Source organism: Haliotis asinina, chromosome 2, assembly GCF_037392515.1.
Source record: "Haliotis asinina isolate JCU_RB_2024 chromosome 2, JCU_Hal_asi_v2, whole genome shotgun sequence".
NCBI classification, from domain to species: Eukaryota; Metazoa; Mollusca; class Gastropoda; order Lepetellida; family Haliotidae; genus Haliotis; species Haliotis asinina.
Window position 1 is genome coordinate 60,323,309 of NC_090281.1, and position 21,299 is coordinate 60,344,607.

General features: G+C 39.8%; 2 protein-coding genes across 3 annotated transcripts in view; one reads left to right on the forward strand and one right to left on the reverse strand.

The window, feature by feature from the left end:
* Nucleotides 1–676: 676 nt before the first annotated feature.
* LOC137274051 (ELMO domain-containing protein 2-like) lies at nt 677–15,811 on the reverse strand. 2 transcript variants are annotated; one of them, XM_067807027.1, is made up of 8 exons: nt 15,774–15,811; nt 12,559–12,749; nt 11,960–12,086; nt 9,854–9,983; nt 8,759–8,892; nt 8,211–8,279; nt 5,793–5,926; nt 677–4,884 (listed from the first exon to the last, which is right to left on the reverse strand). In XM_067807027.1, exons 2-8 carry the CDS (start codon nt 12,710–12,712, stop codon nt 4,715–4,717), a joined length of 918 nt encoding a protein of 305 aa, XP_067663128.1. In that variant the 5' UTR covers nt 12,713–12,749; nt 15,774–15,811; the 3' UTR covers nt 677–4,714. The 2 variants fall into 2 exon arrangements, with proteins under 2 accessions (XP_067663128.1, XP_067663129.1); XM_067807028.1 differs by having other exon boundaries at nt 15,768–15,803.
* A 29-nt stretch (nt 15,812–15,840) lies between these two features.
* The window catches only part of LOC137274052 (transmembrane protein 131-like), a 55,308-nt gene continuing 49,849 nt past the window's right edge, over nt 15,841–21,299 (forward strand). Inside the window, exons 1-3 of the mRNA XM_067807029.1 lie at nt 15,841–16,177; nt 16,628–16,692; nt 20,282–20,316. Of these exons, the coding sequence (XP_067663130.1) occupies nt 16,057–16,177; nt 16,628–16,692; nt 20,282–20,316 (221 nt within the window). The 5' untranslated portion in view covers nt 15,841–16,056. The remainder of the gene's footprint in view (nt 16,178–16,627; nt 16,693–20,281; nt 20,317–21,299) is intronic.

Genomic DNA, 21,299 nt, shown 5'->3' on the forward strand with positions numbered 1-21,299 from the left:
ATCATAGTTGAAGAGGTGTCAGTTGTGTAGTCAAGTCACAGCTGAATAATCCAATGCAAGTTACTTTCAAAAGTGCGTAGTGTTGCGATAGCGATATCACAGTTGCATAGTGACATCACAGTTATGAAGAGATGTAACTGTTTCACAGTCATATCACAGTTGCAGAATAATATGACAATTGTGTAGTGATGTCACAGTTACGTAATGTCAGTTTTGTGTATTGATGTCACAGTGGTGTAGTGATGTCATAGCTGTGTGGTGATGTCACAGTGGTGTACCGATATCACAGTTGCAGAGTGATACTGCAGATTTGGGGGCCAACCTGGATTCTTCTGAAGAGAGATACTGCAGATTTCGGGCCCAAGCTGGTGTTTACTGTAGAGTGATACTGAGGATTTGGGGGCCAAGTAGGAGTCTTCTGTAGAGTGATACTGCAGATTTGGGGGCCAACCTGGTGTTTAGTGTGATGTCACAGTGGTGTACTGATATCACAGTTGTGTAGCAATATCAGAGTTGTAGTGATGCCGCAATCATTTTCAGATTGGAGTGAGGCACAAAGTCAGTCCTGAAGATGTCCTGTTTCACATTCTTTGAACGCTCTGCATGAAGTATGCCATCATTTCTTTGAAATCCTTTCGGTATATTTGTTGATGAAACATAAAACAAGTAATACCAGTACAAGATCAACATCTTTATTGAAACACTGTAATATGTTTACACCTTACAGCATCAGATGTTGACTACTGCCGAGTGATACTGCAGATTTGGGGCTCAACCTAGAGTTAACTGTAGAGTGATACTGCAGATTTGGGGGCCAACCTTGTGTCTACTGTAGTGTGACACTGCAGATTTGGGGTACAACCTGCATTCTACCATAGAGTGATACTGCAGATCTGGGGACCAACCTGGTGTCTACTGTAGAGTGACACTGCAGATTTGGGGGCCAAACTGTTGTCTACTGTAGAGTGATACTGCAGATTTGGCAGCCAACCTGGAGACTACTACGGAGCGATACTGCAGATTTGGGGGCCAACCTGGATTCTCATGTAGAGTGATACTGCAGATTTGGGGCTCAACCTAGAGTTAACTGTAGAGTGATACTGCAGATTTGGGGGCCAACCTTGTGTCTACTGTAGAGTGACACTGCAGATTTGGGGTACAACCTGCATTCTACCATAGAGTGATACTGCAGATCTGGGGACCAACCTGGTGTCTACTGTAGAGTGACACTGCAGATTTGGGGGCTCAACCTGGTGTCTACTGTAGAGTGATACTGCAGATTTGGCAGCCAACCTGGAGACTACTGCAGAGCGATACTGCAGATTTTGGGGACAGACTGGATTCTCCTGTAGAGTGTGATATTGCAGATTTGGGGGCCTAGCTGGTGTCTGCTGTAGAGTGATATTGCAGATTTGAGGGCCAACCTGGTGTTTACTGTAGAGTGATACTGCAGATCTGGGGGCCATCCTGGTGTTTACTGTAGAGTGACACTGCAGAATTAGAGGCCAACCTGATGTCTGCTGTAGAGTGATAGAGCAGATTTGAGGGCCAACCTGGTGTTTACTGTAGAGTGATACTGCAGATTTGGAAACCAAGCTGGTGTTTACAGTAGAGTGATACTGCAGATTTGGGGGGCCAAGCTGGTGTTTACAGTAGAGTAGTACTGCAGATCTGGGGGCCAAGCTGGATTCTACTGTAGAGTGATACTGCACATTTGGGGGACCAAGCTGGTATCTACTGTAGAGAGATACTGCAGATTTGGGAACCAAGCTGGTGTTTACAGTAGAGTGATACTGCAGATTTGGGGGACCAAGCTGGTGTTTACTGTAGAGTGATACTGCAGATTTCGGGGCCAACCTGGAGTCTACTGTGGAGAGATACTGCAGATTTGGGAACCAACCTGGAGACTACTGTAGAGTGATATTGCAGATTTGGGAACCAAGCTGGTGTTTACAGTAGAGTGATACTGCAGATTTGGGGGACCAAGCTGGTGTTTACTGTAGAGTGATACTGCAGATTTGGGGGGCCAAGCTGGTGTTTACAGTAGAGTAGTACTGCAGATCTGGGGGCCAACCTGGAGTCTACTGTGGAGAGATACTGCAGATTTGGGGACCAACCTGGAGACTACTGTAGAGTGATATTGCAGATTTGGGGGACCAAGCTGGTGTTTACTGTAGAGTGGTACTGCAGAGTTGGGGGCCAACTTGAAGTTAACGTTAGAGTGATACTGCCCACTTGGAGTCTACTTGGAGTCTACTGTCAATTTTACTGAGGACCAAGTCAGCAATGTTTAGGGAAGGTCAAACACACAGTGTGGAATGAAAAAAATCAAGTCTTCTGCCACTTCATGTTCATCATTCAAGGTCAGGCACAGCTGTTTCCTCAGACAAATTAACCTCATACCCTTGTGTCTACTGCATTCAAGATCTGATGAAAATGTTTCCAAATTCCTTGGGTGATGAGTGAGTGGGTTTATTTTTACTCCGCTTTTCGCAATATTCCAGCTATATCACGGTGTGGAACAATGGAAATGGGCTTTAGACACTGTTCCCATGTGGGGAACAGAACCCAAAATCTTCAGCATGACAAGAGAACTCTTTAACCACTAGGCTACTCCACCGCCCCAAATTTCCTTGAGAAATAGTTTACATATTTCTGGGCAACACAGACAAACACTCTATCATCTGAATCACAATATATACATTAAACTTCACAAAAGGACACGTAATAGACACACACATTCAACAGGCAACAGGACCATTGGAATGATCACTTCTGGATCTGATCCTCAACTGGAATGCCTTCCTTGATCTCAGCCCACTCACTACCACAGTTGCTTGGAAGATGACTGCTTAGAGAGATGGATCTGAGATGAGACATCACCATACCCAGACTATATCCTGATGTGTATGGACATGAGTTCATCCTCGGTGAAGTATGTCTCCTGCTGAAGCTGGTGTGGGATCAAATGTCAGTATATGGTGACACATCTGACACCCAGTCTCACTGTTAATAACACACAAAGGTTTGCAGGCTTTTCAGACCATGGTCTGTCACAGATGGATCAACGCCACTAGTAGAATGGAAAGGTGTTTCAGGTAATGCAACATGTTCAGCAGGTGCCACATCTAACATTACAGCAGGTTAAGTGAGTGTGAAGATGTTCTGTTGTCCAGTAAAGAGACATGCAACAGCTGTGCTACATGTTGTCAGAAGGAACCAGAGGATGGAAGAATGGACATGAGGGTGGATAACTTGCACACCTGTAGAATTGACATCGATGATGACAGGTGTCCCGTGATGTGCAGTCTCCCAACACAATAACACACCTATGTGTTTACTATTATTCCATTTGAAGTTGATAAACATGCAACAACATTTTTATGGTTACATTAACCTTGTCCAACTACCACTGCATTGTGATATTCAGGCTAAACTGACCAGGTCACATCGTGATAAATAACCCCCCTCTGTTTGATTATATTAACAAGGATTACCTCCCCATACAGACAGGCCTACAGGTTACACAAACCCAAATGTTTTCCAATAGACTTCTATTATAACCTTATTATCCAGGGTACAGTCTGGGCTTTAAACTACAACAGGATGCTGAACACACCAACCCCAGTTCCACACCAAATGTCACCTACTTGAAAATATCTCTACACACAAAAGCGTAAGCTAAACATGACAGCAAAAAATACTAAAAATTGTGGTCACCTTTACCTACTGGGTGATGTGCTCTTAGAAAACATAAACATCTTACACATTTCATCCAATCACAGTTATCAGATGTCTGTGTCTCTTCAATTGTCCCTACATGCAGTACTTGATCAGGAAGCATGTGATTCTGATTTTGTGTAGTGGAACCTATATGACCACATTCGCCAAGGAAAAGCTTCCTTTCTATACTGACATGGTTAACAAGGGAATATGACATGGTTTAAGGCATACATATTCAGGTCATCATTACTGTCCTGGCAGCTATAATCCTGAAATAATAATAACTTCCAAATTTCTTTGAGCAGTTAGCAATCTAAAGAAATGTCACCTGTTTACACAGTTCAAATAATCAGTAATAATTCATACACCTTTGAAAGATGTAACATGGAAACAAAGTATATTCAGCTCTTTTCTCCACTTAAACTGTAAAGTTTTCTCTACAGATCATGGCCTAGATTTTTTAAGCTCTCTTAATGCAAAGATAGTCGTAAAGTAATGTGAATGTAAATATGGCACTTTTGAGTATCTCAGTGCTAAGACAACTTAAAAAATCTAGAGTAGTAAATCAATGATTGGTATATTGCACATAAATTGCCTTCTACTTCACTCAGGGGTAGTGTTCAGGCAGAAAACATCTATGCATAATTCACATAATTACTCTGACAAAGCATGTTACATATTCTCTAAATCATACTGAAACACATAGCACCAGGCAAACATAACCCTGTTGACCAACTATGGACAATATCGACAGATGCTATCAGGACATGCCTTTATCCATGATGTTGTACATCTTGTCTAAGTGAAATATATTCGTTCAGAAACAAAAGAACAAATCCTAAAATACCACAATTCACAAACGCCAAATCTATTTAAATACATTCTTATCAAAAGTTTAATTCAAGTAAATATTTCGAGTAAATTAGAAGATATGAAAAAGGTTCCTGGTATACATGTATAAAGAGGCTTTAGCAACTCAGTTACTGTTCTGTCATGATGCCCCTTCCCTGGCTGTCTGAAACTTGGCCTTCAGAACAAATTGTTTGTCCTTCAGTTGTCTGACAATCAGCTTTTGGAACTTGTCACGAAGCCGACCGAATTCCATGATATCCCTGGGCTTCTCCTTGAACCAGAACTGGATGAAGTCATAAAACAGGCAACCTGCAAAGGATGGAATCCATGTATTTCTTCTCAACAAATCAGAGAAGGACATCCAGATTCACAGATCAATTAACTGAGTCATGCTTTATTTCTATCTCTATCACAACTGGCAGGAAGTAAGAGAAAAATGTTGAAAGTCAATTTGATTGTGATTCAAATTAAATCAGTGCATCCAGGGAGAAGATGAGTATGTTTATTCAGATAATGATAAGTCAGTTTCTTATTGACAGTCATTAATTACTTCTATTTAGCGCTGAAACTCAATACAGACCTTGGACCTGGACCAACTACTGAAGCTGCACACACCTGGCCAGATTAACAACGTAAAAGCTATCCCCCAACAGACTTACAGCTGTCCATCTAACGGACTGACAGACTTGCAGCTGTCCATCTAACAGACTGACAGACTGGCAGCTGTCCATCTAACAGACTGACAGACTTGCAGCTGTCCATCTAACAGACTGACAGACTTGCAGCTGTCCATCTAACAGACTGACAGACTGGCAGCTGTCCATCTCACAGACTGACAGACTTGCAGCTGTCCATCTATCAGACTGACAGACTGGCAGCTGTCCATCTAACAGACTGACAGACTTGCAGCTGTCCATCTAACGGACTGACTGACTTTCAGCTGTCCATCTAACAGACTGACAGACTTGCAGCTGTCCATCTAACAGACTGACAGACTGGCAGCTGTCCATCTAACAGACTGACAGACTGGCAGCTGTCCATCTATCAGACTGACAGACTGGCAGCTGTCCATCTAACAGACTGACAGACTTGCAGCTGTCCATCTAACAGACTGACAGACTGGCAGCTGTCCATCTCACAGACTGACAGACTTGCAGCTGTCCATCTAACAGACTGACAGACTGGCAGCTGTCCATCTCACAGACTGACAGACTTACAGTAGACTTCATTAAATTGTTTCATGGTAGGAGCTTCCTCGGTCAGGTTGTAGAAATGGGTTCTCAGTTTCCGAGATTTAAGCAGGTCGTAGCACATCCCCGTGAAGTTGATGCCCAGTATTGCATATGAGAAGCTGGAATACACAGCACAAGTGTTATTATATGCGGAGGGCTGAGTCCAATGCTGCTTTGAGCAAACTTCAGTTATACAGTCATCCCTCGCAATAACGATAACGCGGATTCGGTAAAACCGCTGGGTAATCTGTAGCTCCCATAAAAAAAGTTGAACTGCGATCACACCCCTTCACGAAATCAAAAATAGCTCATCAACAAATCCGCTTTTGCGCTCTTATAAATTACGTGGACTAGTGAAATTCAGTGCGGATGGCAACTGACAGTGTTTATAGTACATATCCATTGTGTTTCAGTTGCTTATAACATGCAGGGATTTCACAATAATAATCATAACAACATCGTAGTAGTACCTTATGAAAGACAAGACATGCTATCAGTCGAGTTACGATGCACGAGTACTTACAATGTTTACTGTGATGCAACGCTCATGCGCAGTAAAACAGTCATCCCGGTAAGTATGGGGCTAGAGTGCAGTTTACAGGGCATGCTACCCGGGGACTGTTGAGCACTTGCTAATGAGCGTGCTGCTGGATCCTTAGCCCTTGGGCACCCCACTTCTAGATCCTTACGGTTGGTGAGTAAAGGTTAGGGATGGATTACCTTTGGTGGGAGTATATCCATCAGAAAATAATCGGAAAAAGTGTGCCTGGTAAAGTGCACTACTACCACGTATGGTGTCATGGCCACATTTTATTTGATCAAATTCAATCCGAATTTTATTTATTAACTGTTGACAGAAACAACCAAAAAACCGTAAGAGAAAGGCATTACCTCATTCCATGCGCGTACAACTTCCGCTCACCACATTCTTGAGAGTCTGTTTTTTGGCCTACCACAATTCACATTATTCTTAACAATCACAAACAGATGACTGTCTCGTAATCCGTGGAATCATTTTCAACAACTAAATCACCAACATTTTGGTTTTTTTCACAGAGTTGCAAGTACTACGGGACGTCAGCGGTGACTTGGCAAAATGTCTCCTACGTAAAATGTATCCAGCCTGTGTTCATTGTTATGTTAAACATGGCTGCAGAAAACATGCATTGTATACTATCCAGAAAGCAATGTAAAATAATCTGTTACAATAACTGCATAATATGTAAAATATTCTGATAATGGAATAGAAGTTCTTTGATGTAATATTATCGGATCGTTTTTACCTGAATCACCAGTACGTTGGACCAAAACAGCTGTGCACAGCTGATCGCTATTTCCAGCATAGTTGAATAACAGCAAAGACTTATATTCACATCTTTGATAACAGGTAGCATAACAGGAACAACAATTAAATTATCATGTCTAGTGATTTTTGGTTGCAAGGTGATTTTTGGTTGCAAGTTTCCCGTACATATATATGTTTTCATTTTCAAAGTTTATTTATTTTCACTTTCAACGATACGATATATCTTTGACTGGGCACAATTCAAGAAATAGCAGTTTTGTTATGTCCTTGGAAAATATGATCTTACTTGGCCTTTGTTCCACATCATGTCATAGGTACTATAACGCGGATGTTTAATAACACGGAGGGTCATCCGTGGACCCCAAGACCCGCGTTATGGCGAGGGGTGACTGTATGTACTTCATATTGAGTAAAGCTTCATGCATTTCAAGTCATATGTGTGAACAACTGTCCAGGTGCAGACAAAAACTAGAACTGAATGGCTATCATGCTAATCTCTGTGTCAATTTTCATTGGTTGCTTGGCGAGGGAAAATATTCCTTGTCCCCACAGATGGTGCAAAGCCATTTGGACCAAAGACACCTGGGCATCTGGAGCAACATGACTGTGACTAGCATTTACAGAGTTTCAGCTGCTAGAGTGACAGACACCATTGTGAAATGAAATGGACTTCAGATTCATTTTTCCAGACTTTGGATGATGAGGTGAGGGGAGACAACTTACCTATACCTGTATGGTGGTGGATGGAGCAGAAAGAGGAGACAATTCAGTCAGACTGTGAATGATAGGGCAGAGAAGGGATACACTTACCCATACCACAGAAGATAGTACAGAGAGGGAAGACAACTTACACATACTGTCCATAATGGGAGAGAGGGGAGACAACTTACACATACTGTCCACAGTGGGACACAGAAGGGAGACAACTCACCCATACTTACCTTGATGAGAAAGAAAGGGGAGATACCCTATCCATAGTATAGCTGGTGTTATGGAGATTGGTTTATATTTATATTTAATGTTGCACTCAGTATTCCAGCTATACGGCAACAGTTGGCAGGAAATATTCGGCGGGACAGAGAGGGGAGACAACCTACCCATACTGTGGATGGTGGGATTGAGAGAGAAGACTGTGTGTGATTTCGGGATATTCCTTGATGAAATACCTGCAATTAAAGTACTTGGTCAGACACATGAACAAGCAGAATGCAGATAACTAGAAAGATATGAAAGTATGCCCAATAGAGAAATTCCTATCACCCGTTGCAGTACAAACTCTTGGCAGTCTAGCTACATTGCATCATTGGTGGATAAGGAACTGATCTTCGGTTACACAACTAAATATCCTTGGCCAGAAGAATGCAGTCAATTCTTCAGCTCATTAACTATCAGCCATGAAAGATAAGATCTTTTCAGGGGATTCAACAATCAACAATTATATAAAAACGTTAAAAACACACATAACACAAGCATCTGAATACAAACACGGCTGGTCAAATGTGGTCAGAGGGGAAAACACGGTCACAGTGACAAAAGGACTAAACCTCAGAGTGAACATTATTCATGGACCACATTCCAACTTATTAAACACTATTGTTGTCCTAGTGCCACTGGATGTGACCCGCCAAGACAGCCTGTTACTCACAGAAGCTGATCCAGGCCCAGTAGACCCATCCCTCTGAAGTCGGTGGCAGGATCATCCCCCTGGAAGCCGATAGCTGTCCACTGTTTGCTGACCCGAGACTCAAGCTTGGTGGTTGGCATTAGTGACGTCCATAGCTGCCGGTAGAAGACATAACTAATCTGTTGTTGTACACAACATTCAGCAGTATGTTAGCTTAAAGATGACACCCTATAAATATCCTGGTGTAAACATTCCATGGGTGTTTGGATAATGCTAATGAGTCTCAATTACTAAGATTAGGATTTAAAGTCGCATCAATATTTCAGCCATATCGTGACTAAAGCAAATTATACATTCATGATAAATACACATAACATATAAATCCTGTCAACAAATTACTAGAATATCACAAAATGATTTAAAACTAGCTAACACATCTTTTAAAAGTAAACAACTATCGGGACAAAACAAAAATGTAAAAATGGGCTATTTATCTCGAACAACTGTATCTAGATCACCATGCTAGGGTCCATTGGGACCTATGTTACCAACCTGCATGGACCCATGCTGGATTTACACCATGTCCTTAGCCAATGACAGCTATGCCGAGGTTTAGCCATACATTAAAATGATAGTTAGTGAGTTTATTTTTAAGCCACACTCAGCAATATTCGAGCTATATGGCAGCAGTGTGTAAATAATCAAGTCTGGACCACACAATAAAGTGATCAAGAACATGAGCTTCTATCTCCACATTTGACATGTCAACCAAGTCAGTAAGTCTGACGTCCCGATCCCGTTATGGCAAGCATGGGTCGCTGAAAGTCTATTCTACCCTGAACCTTCATGGGTCATTTAAACTGATAAACATACTACGCTTAAACATGGTACACTTTAAATTTGTAGGAATGTTTGGAGAGATACGTACCCTCTCAAGGGAACAATAATCTTACAGTATTTTAATCCCTTTGAGTCACTAACAATCTAAGTTATTGATCCAATCCAATCTTAAATGTAAAATCTATCAAGTAAAATAGGTATGAAACATGAAAGATGCACCCCCGTTTCTCAAGCACTACCACTAAACAAAAACCATACAGACACTGAGTTAGTTACCAGCATGAGTTTGTCTTCGTGTTGTTTGTCTGTGGTGCTGTACTTGGTCTTCCTGTGATCCTCCACCTGCTGCAGTAGCCTCCTGTAGCCACAGATCTGACACACACACACACTGAAACATCTCTCAAAGCTGAAACAAACAGAATCAAACTGGTAACAGGTCTACACATCTGACAAATATATGTTGAAACATGGCTTGATGGTGAGTGAATATGATTTTTGGCTGCTTATAGCAATATGCCAGCAATATCTTGGTGAGAGACAGAAACAAGTTTCACACATTGCACGCATGGGAGCTTCAAACTTGGGTCTTCCACCTGACAAGCCAACATTTCAACCACAAGGCTGCTACATAGCTCCAGCTCAAAGATAAAACACATAAAAACAAACTGGAATAGCTCCAATTATGACACACACACAAGCTGAAACGTTGGTCTAGGCTAAAACAAAGACTAACAAACTGAGAATAGACACAGGTAAGTTTCGGCTGCCTGATCACCAGCACCATAAAATCATCTCATAGGTCATGGGGAGATAACTCTTGGAGCTTTGTTTACTACTGTCGCATTTCCTTGGCAGTAGTTAAGAAACAGTGTTAAATGGTGATCCTGCCTCAAATGTTTCCTCCAGAGGTGGTTACAGGGACTTATCTGGGACATAAGGCACACAGGCAGATCTTAAGGCTACATCAGAATCCACCCACATCCAATTGTCAATACTGTACAGCAGTACGAGCTGACAGCTCATTGTCAATACTGTACAACAGTATATGAAGCCAACAGAACATTGTCTATACTGAACATCAGTATATGAAGCAAGCATACTGTATTGTTGATACTGTGCAGTACATGAGGCTCACAGCTCATTGTCAATATTGTACAACAGTACATCAGGCCGACAACTCACTGTCAATATTATACAACAGCACATCAGGCCGACAACTCACTGTCAATACTATACGATAGTACATTAGGTCAACAGACTATTGTAGATACTGAACATCAGTACATTTCCTCAACAGCCTATATTATCAATACTGTACATCAGTACATGAAGCAGACCGCACACTGTTGATACTGTACAACAGTATATAAGTTTGACAGCCTACTGTCGATACTGTACATCAGTACATATGGTAGACAGCCCACTGTCAATACTGCACAACAGTACAAGAAGCAAACAGCCTATTATACTGTACAACATCAGATTTACCATGGGTGCACTGTATAACAGACTTGTTCTGGGTGTACCCTAAGACAATACTATTATACTGTGAGTACCTCAGATGGAACACACCTACTGTAGGTATACTTCAGGTAAACTGCACCTAGTGTACGGGTACCTCAGGTACAATGCACCTACTCTGGGTGTACCTTAGGTACAACACACCTACTCTAGGTGTACCTCAGGTACAATGCACCTACTCTAGATGTACTTCAGGTACAATACACCTACTCTAGGTGTACTTCAGGTACAATACACCTACTCTAGGTGTACCTCAGGTACAATGCACCTACTCTAGGTGTACCTCAGGTACAATACATCTACTCTAGGTGTACCTCAGGTACAATGCACCTACTCTAGGTATAATTCAGGTAAAACGCACCTAGTGTAGGGATACCTCAAGTACAATGCACCTACTCCAGATGTACTATAGGTACAACACACCCACTGTAGGTTAACTCAGGTACAATGTACCTACTCTGGCTGTACCTTAGGTACAATGCACCTACTGTAGGTTACCTCAGGTAAAACGCATCTACTCTAGGTGTACCTCAGGTACAATGCACCTACTCTAGGTGTACCTCAGGTACAATACACCTAATCTAGGTGTACCTCAGGTACAGTGCACCTACTCTAGGTGTACCTCAGGTACAATACACCTACTTTAGGTGTACCTTAGGACCATGCACTTACTTTGAGTGTACCTCAGGTGCAGCCGACTTAGTTTGCAGACTGTAGCACAGGTAACAGACTTACTTTGAGTGTACCTCAGGTGCAGCCGACTTAGTTTGCAGACTGTAGCACAGGTAACAGACTTACTTTGAGTGTACCTCAGGTGCAGCCGACTTAGCTTGCAGACTGTAGCACAGGTAACAGACTTACTTTGGGTGTACCTCAGGCACAATAGACTTCAGTCTAAGCACCTCCTTCACTGCGTCACCAACAATCAGACTGTCGTCACTCAAGATTTGTTTCAGTGCCGGCTGATGGGATCGTTTGAGTGATTTTTCTGTAACATATATCACACTCACTCTTATATGGTCAAGGCTCACAACAGACAGAAGCTAACTGGCTGAAGATGTACAACAAAGTAAAGTTGTTTTAAGATTGATGAACTGTGACACCATCATGAAAATGTATTCATCCAGAGCTAAATAAATAAAAAAACAGCTCCCAGTTACTAATATTACTAAAATAATACCTCACCTGACCATAAAGGTAAGCTTCCATTAATCATCACCTGTTTCTATATTTCTTAACTATAAAGATAAACTTCTACCTATCATCACCTATTTCTTTATTTCCTAACAATAAAGGTAAGCCTCCACCCATCACCAATTTTCTTTAGGTCCTAACAATATAGGTAAGCTTCCATTTATCATCACCTATTTCTTTATGTCCTAACAATAAGGGTAAGTTTCCATTCATCACCAATTTTCTTTACTTCATAACAATAAAAGATAGCTTCCATCCATCATCACCTATTTTCTTTGTCCTTCCTGCTCCTGGATCTTCATCATATGTTATCCTCAGCAGTTCACATTTCCCTGTAACTTTCCTGAGGATCCACTTGATCATGGGTCTGGCCAGCAAATACAACTGACACCACAAGCTAGTCCATATTTCAGGCCACATTGAAAGCAGGCAGCCAAGTTGCACTTGATGTGGAGTACTGAAAGTGTCAAAGTGAAACTAATCAGCTGTGTTAGAGTTAAAGGGAGCTTGCAATGAAAGTATCAATGGGGCACTAGATCTGCTGTGTAGGAGACACTAGGTCGGCTGTGAAAGGGTTATCCAACAGCCAGAACAGGATAACTCCTTCAGAAACTACCACTGAAATCACAAAAATAGGTCCATTACCATAGACACTGCCTCACTTTATTACGGACAGCCAACGACTTTAATAGTTCTCTTTTATTTTTTATTAATGTTCAAAATATTTATATTCAATTCATTTATACTTTCACTAGTTTGCCTCTGGTTCTGTAAATTTCTACATAAGACAATGTTTTCAGTCATGTCTTCCAAACTGAGAACATTAGCCAGGATATTGGAATCACTGTTCTCTTCAAAATGGCTAATGTCCTTCAACACTTTCAAAACTTTCACATGAATCAACACAGATGGAGCCTGTTCACCTTCAAGTGAATGTGAAAACAACAAGCAATCAGTCATTAATACGATGGCAAACTGACACTGACATTAATTAATGTGTGTTTATAGAATTAATTAATTAACCAATGTCAACTGAAGTCAAAGGGATGTTTATTCAACTGACTGTTATTTCAGTCAGCTTTTTCCAGGTTACAAAGCATTATTCTCATAGCAATTTGATTGTAGGGAGTGTTATTTTATTTTAATCAACTACATGTCTACGTTCAGATTTCAGAGCAAAATTCTCATAGCAATTTGATTTTCACAACTTTTATTTTAGTCCATAATCCATAACTGAGAGAGTCAAGATTATAAGGCAAGCTTTAATGATAAATTAAGAACAAAGATGCAAGCAGTTCCATACATCTGTCACCAACAGGTATCTACTTATGAGGGTGTGAAAGATTTGCATGAGAATAGAATGTGTCAGTCTAATGTCAACCTCAATGCTAAAGTCTTTTACATACGGATAATAACAATGGCCCCTCAACTTTCTGCTTCATCATGGACATTTATGAGACTTCATAACATTTCTGAAACGTCTAACTGATCTGTTACTTAGTTGGTATCTGATCAGTTATCTTAATTGTTGCCTGAAATATGCAAAATATGAGTGAAAGGGATATTGATATGTTTCATCTATTTTAAAACAACAGTCATCAGAAGCTGACATATCTCCCCACCCCCCACATATTTGAGAGGACAAATCATCTTACAGTTACTTGATGTTTTTTCAGACTAAGTTTGAATCGTTTCCATGAAATCATGAAAAATATAAATGGCATATATCTGTAAATAGCAAAAGGCATCACCTTGTGGTCTGCCTCACATATCTGCCAAGTTTTGCTGAAAGATATTACATAATTTTCGAGTTGTGCTCCGGAAACGAAGCCCATCCCTCTACTTTTAGAATAAGTCAGAATCATCTCCATGGAAACCCCGAAAATACTACATCACAAAAATCTGCAAATAACAAAAGGCACTACTTTAAGGTCTGTCTCATTTATCTGCCAAGTTTTGCTGAACGATATTAAGATGTTTTCGAGTTGTGCTCCGGAAACGAAACATGCATCTCATTTTTGAGAGAAAGTCCAAAACATTTCCAAGACCAAAACGTTCCATGGCAAAAACAAAAAAAATAAAAATGCCAAAAAATCTGTAAATAGCCAAAGGCACAACCATAGGTTCAGATTATTATATCTATCAATTTTGGTCTAGAACTACTTATGCCCCGGAAACAAGATGATTATGGACAGATGGACGGACAGATGAGGCATCGACCATATACCCCTGCATTACATACCAAGGGGATAAAAAGATATTAACTTAGTAATAATTGTGATGACTGAACAGGGAAAGACCAGTCACATGAAACAACACTGAAGTTATCATTATGAGCTTAAAGCCAAATGTATGGACACGCTTTTATGTTTGGGACAGGAGTGCTCACATTGGCAGAAGGGTTTGTTTCAGCACAGGAACACCAGATGTATACTCAGTAGGTTTCTGTATACATAAACATGCCCTCCTCAAAAGCAGACTACAGAAACATACAGAATCCAAACAGCTACAGGTGAAAGTGATTTCCATTAAAAATCAGCAGGGGTGTAAAAGGCATACACAGAACAAATATTTTGCAAAGCACAATACCACAAACAATGAGTTGAACAGGTACAACAACATACAGTGTCAGCTTTTGTTTTAATGTGCTGAATGTGAACTTGTCTGATATTTTGGGTACCGGGAACATTTCTGTATTTTGTGGCTCCTATCTTAAGTTTGTTAGGGTACATATCTGTAATACAGAAATGTAGCTGGAGTATATATATCTCTATAGTACAAAGTAATCCTTCAGCTTCACTATGGCTGTAATGTAGGGTGTTGTGTCATAGAGGCATCGTGAACGCTTTAATGGTGGATTGAGTTTAAGAAACAGATTTCTTTTGTAGGCCAGTGGCATGTTTTACAATTGTTCATCAATGATCAATGTTTTTAAATGTCCAAAATCCCATCACCACGAAGGAAAACCAAGTTCTATGGATAGTCAACTTCAAACAAGTTGTCAAAGTCAACTTCTAAAATGGCTCTCAACAAAGAAATCCCATAACCACATTACCTTATTTTGTTACTTGGCCACTGATTTTATGTAGAAGCATTCACGTGGTTAATAACTCCATTTGAAACAACATCTAAACGTGGATTTTTAAAAATTGTTCCATAATGACCGTTGTGCTATTTTGGTGTACCTTGGCACACTCTTGGCAATAGGTTGATTCCACTCAGAGTTGAAACCATGCGCTACCCATGTACCCAGAGACCATATAATATTGTATGGCTCTGAATCTGATGTACCATAATGGTAAGTTCATCAAGGAAAATACACGTCATGGTTGCATATTTCATGTATGAATATCTTTACATATTTTGATTTTTGAACATGAGCAATGTTGGGAAATGAAGCAGGCAATGATGTCAACTTCTATTCGCAACAAGGAAACAACTGACTGTAACTTAAGCAAATGAGTCGAAAACTTACGTTTACGTATCGCCATTCACCGGAAGTGACTCAGGTCGTGTTACCAAGAGAACGACCAATCATAATACGCCTCACACTCGTTTTAATGTGCTATGTATCGCATAGTTTCGTATCCAGGTAGCTCTCAGTATGACTATATATCCATATATCACAGCATCAGGGGCCTTAGTTTGAGATTGCAAAATTGATATTGTGATTTCTAGAGATATCATTATGACATTTCAGGTCCTGTTGATGTCGTTCTTTGAAAACGTCAGATATTGACATTCGAGAGATGAGTTAGGCAAGCATGGCGCGGTTGGATATTCACGTTACAGACAAAGTGCTAGATTTTTTACATTTGTTTCTTCTATTACAAACTTTACAACCTTCTTCAACATATGTAGATGCAGTAGAAAGTCACAGCCAAGGTAAGACATAAACAAAATCCCGAAACATTATGTCTAGATGTGAAAACAGGGTATAAATGTGTGAGGTTGCGCTTGTGTTTACATGCGGGACTGTCGCGAACACAATGTGTTTGCCCCGAAATGACATTGATTGTGATGACATATGTGAATCATGAATTTGGGTTTATGACAGTAATGTGTCATAGTTTACAAATACTGATCGAAGAAACTTAATCTGTGCAAATATTGCCATATTTTGATGTGTTTATGGTTGATGTGACCATGCCGGAAATAGATTCCACAACGCGTTCTAGCAGAACATCTTGTCTATACAGAACGGTCTCTAAGGCTGCTACAATGACATCTAAGTCGAACGACAGTACACCAACTATTCCAGTGTTTTCGTTAACACTGACTTTCACATATATATCTATTTTTCGATGAATAAAGGACTTTTTTCTTTCGTTCCAGCGTTCATCCAAACAGACAAACATTTGACCTACATTGTAGGTGATATTAGTGGAATACCTTTAGAAGTGAGTATTACCGTCATCTACGACCATGAGTGTATTTCAGCGTTTAATTCGCAGCGTTTTAACTTGATCTAAACACAATTCAGCTTTAAACAGATAATTCTGGTGGAGTGTACAAGATATGTGTTTTTCTGCATGATTTGCTAACCCAATTTGCAATGACAGAGTACAGTACTAAGACTAAAGATAAAATTGATGATAAACATCAACACCAGCCATGATCACAGGTTAAATGGTTAGTGTCTTGGTTTTATTCTTAGGATTTAAAGCATGCTCATTGCATGCATAAGCATTTCATATCAGACAATTGCCACAAGTGTGTGTTTTGATCCATTAAATTATGTGATATTATGCTGTTAATTTCCATTTGATTGATTAAATGAAATTAAATTGACAGTTCTCATACTTTAGTCTATTAATTTGAACAGACTAGCAAGGTTATAGATCTAGTTGTTTTCCTTTTCATTTATGTCTTGATGTTTACCGTGTTGTCTAAATCTGATTGCTGTCAGATCTAAAAAGAATGTTGGAACTGTATTTCGTAGACTGTTAGAACTGTATTTTGTAAAGTAGATCAAAGAGTCAATATGTGTACTGGTGATTTTGAAGAAATGTTTCCTTATTCAATTCACGCATGTATCATTCATTGCCCTTGACTCTTTTGTTTCAATGTCCTGTATGGAAACAGGGAGTTTGTCACTTTGTGACCTTTCTAACTGGAAGTGCTGAAGAAGTGTGTTATGTCCGTGTTCACTGCTGAGCAAATATCTAACTCATGTATGGCTCACACTCTTTTCTCATCTTTGTTCAGATCAAAGTTATTCATTTGATGTAGGAATTTTAATGTGTTTTGTGGTCCAACATACTATTTTTGTTGCATCCTTGAAGTTGGGGAAGTTTTAAACATTTAAGTCTCATCTAAAAATGTCATTCATGCCAATACTATCAACAATGATTGACCATTTTCAGACATGTTTAGAAATCCCTGTGACCAGTTTAGCAGGCTAATAGTCAACACTCATTATTCTTTGATTTGGTCACTTGTCATTGCCATTATAAGTAAGCATAGTACATTATGTCCAAACATGTCACAGAATTTATTGTATTATTGTTTCACAGAATAATACATCAGCAGCTTACTTAATATTTTATTTGTCACCCAGTATTCGTAATGTGCCCTGTTTACCTCATAATGGATTCATTGCATTCCTATTATATATGTTTTGCATGCTTTGCTATAAATCAAGATGATCTCAGATCCAGTCAGAGATTGAGGAACATTTCACTATAGTAGGACAACCTGATCTTTATGATAGATTTCAACGTCAAGTTTCTGTGAAGGACCCATAGACATCTTTCAAAAACTGCAAAACACAGTTAGGGCTATAGACAAAGAGGCACACAGCATTCAAATGCTGTCCCTGTCAGGCTCTGCATTGGGTGACATTATTGAGGTTTATCATGGCATCAGTCATGCTGAATGAATTTGAAAAGAAAAAATCTGTGGTTTCTGGCCTTGAATCGCTTGCATCCGGGGAGGATTATTAGAGGAAGTAGGCTTTCTCTGTTGAATAGTGACATTGTGTGCTCCACTACTGTTTGTTGTTACAGAGGCTTCTTGTCTACCACAATAGATGATTGACGAAGCGAAACACTGAGCAAGACAGTTCAGAGTATAAATCCTGCTTGTGGCACTTGATACTTCATAGTCTTCCAGATTCTGTTTACTTTGTTTGTTGACTACTGCACACAGGCCTATCGTAAAGGGAAATCAGGCTTCTTTTCCATCTAATGATGGAAAAGAGTTACAAATTATTGTGATATTATTACAAGTATTTCTTATTTTGACCCCATGATATTTGTGACATAGTGTTCTGGCCTCTGGCTAGTTTACCAGGGTTTATTATTTTCCTATGTGTAACCCTCGAAGATCCGGGTTAGAATTGATCTACATTAACCCATGCTTGTTGTCAGGGGCGACTCCAGGGATCGGATGGTCAGGCTTGCTGACTTGCTTGACAGATATCATCGTATCCCAGTTGCATAGATCGATGGTCATGCTGTTAATCACTGGATTGTCAGGTTGAGACTCAATTTTTTGCAGACTGATGCCTTATAGCTGGAATATTACTGAGTGCAGCTTAAAAGTTCTGAACCTCACTCACTCACATGTGTAATATTCAGTTTTGGATACTCAAAGGTATTTCTTATGAATACCCTTATCTGTATTCATGTCCCTGTTACAAGACGTTTCATGGTAACTATGATAATGTTTCATCATACAAGTAGAAGCAATCATATTTATTTTTTTAGTTGATATCCTGGTAAATAAATGTGTAATTGGGACAATTACATGTTCAGCCTAAAGACTAACTATTACTTCAGACACTAAAATGCCCATTATGTCAGTGATAGTTTGAGTATTGTGGCTCGCATGCCACCCAGCTTTGTGTCAAACTTTGTTGTCCATATTTATCACGGTTCAGTAACAACATCATGAAAATAAATTGTCATGCCACAAATAATTCTATGATAACCCAAAAACAAATTTATAAAATTTTTGGCCATTGTACAGTGAAAGTATATTTGACAGTGTTGCCCATTACAGTTGGTGATTCATATATGCTTTGTTTCTACTTCCCTATTCCACTTCCCTATGTCAATATGAACTTTTGTGCCTGAAGTATAATATTTTAACAGTTATATGTTAAAGGGAGGTCACCCAAAAGCCATCCCTTCTATTTCCCTCTGGGCATCTCAGGAAGCTCTGATACTACGCTGATAGTAATGAATAACTCTCAGGAAAGTGGTATTACTTGTAGCATGGTTAGATCCTGGATGTGGACTAAGGATACAGTTTTATCATTTGTTTCTTTGTAAATCTGAATTTCCAACAAAAATCACTCTATATATGAGAGTGACGCTACATTTGCTATCAACATTAGTGTAATATTTGAATTGTAACTGTGTCCTTTTGAATCCTGTTAACTCAGTTCAAATGAGACTTGTTTTCAGAAACAAAGTCTGATGTTAAAATATAAGCAGCACCTTTTTGTTTCATTTTTTTTAAAAAAATCAGAAAACAAAAACATGTTTTACAGTTTCAAGGAGAGTACTTGTGGATTGTTTACAGAAGAATGGACAAGACTTTGCCTTGAAATGTTGTATTGAAGAACATTAGCTTCATCTCAGCCCTAAGAGAAACATGCTTCTTTAATTTTCTACCATCAAAACATACAGGAGTGGGTATTGACCTAGATGATCAGCCAGCTGTTTCCACCAGGTGCATATTGAGAACAACTCAGTGTCCACTTGATACATTTATGTGTTCACTTTCATTTTGATCTTTTGACTTGTGCTCCTCAGAAACAGCAAACAATTTCAGATTTTATGCATCCGTATCTAAGCACCAAGCAGTACTAAAACAATGGTTTATGCAACTGGAATATGCTCTAAAGCCCATCTTGCCTGGTCACCTTTCCAGTTTGAATGTAGCTATATGTTTTTGATCCAAGTTAGATATGTTCAAAGACTATTACTAAATGTGCGTGTATGATTCACATTTTATAGATATGATTCTTTTCTACTTCAGATAAAACCAGGTCATGGGTTTCCAGACCCGCTTTCGTAAGTATTTCAATACTCTTTCAATTTTTATTCATAGTTTTCCTTGAGAAATGTAGCTAACATGTGCGTCAATGTTTGATAGAAGTCTGTATGGTAAGTATTGTTGCATTCAAATGCTGTTGATGGGAGGGGGGATGATGTGTATGTACTGTGCTGAGCCAACTTCAGTACACAGATAAAATGAGAACCCTGTTCCATGTAAACTGAACCAGCCTCAGTACACAGAAAAACTGAGACCCTTGTTGTATGTAAACTGAACCAGGGACCCTTGTTGCATGTACACTGAACCAACCTCAATATACAGAATGAGACCCTTGTTGCATGTACACTGAACCAACCTCTATATGCAAATGGAAGGGGGGCCCTTGTTGCATGTGCGCTGAACAGATGGAGGGAGACCTTTGCACCTGTCTTAAAACCAACCTCAATGCACACATAGAGTGAAACCATTGCACCATGTATACATGAAACCAACCTCAGTGCACAGATTAAGCCCATTTCTGGTGTCAGCGTAAAACTAGACTCACTGATTCCTCTTGTATTGGAGAGTGTGGCACAGATGAAAATAATTTGACTGTGAAGTACTTTTTGCAACAGTCATGTAGAAAGTCTTCTTGGGAGGAATTCCATGAACTACACATCCGTTGTTAAATGCAAGATAAGTGAATTTTGTCTTACAATAGCTCTTACCACCCCATCAATGAGCTACACTTAGTCTGGATGTGGCCATGTCCCGCAGTAGTTACCAGCAGATGTGTATAGCGCATGTTATAGAACATTCTCATTCCTCGTGTTGGGGTAGCCTAGTGGTTAAAGTGTTCACAGAAGACCTGGGTTCAAATCCCCACATGGGTACAATGTGTGAAGCCCATTTCTAGTGTCACTGTACACTGTAAAACTAAACTCACTGATTCCTCTTGTATTGGAGAGTCTGGCACAGATTAAGATGATTTGACTGAAGTATTTTTTGCAACGGTCAAGTA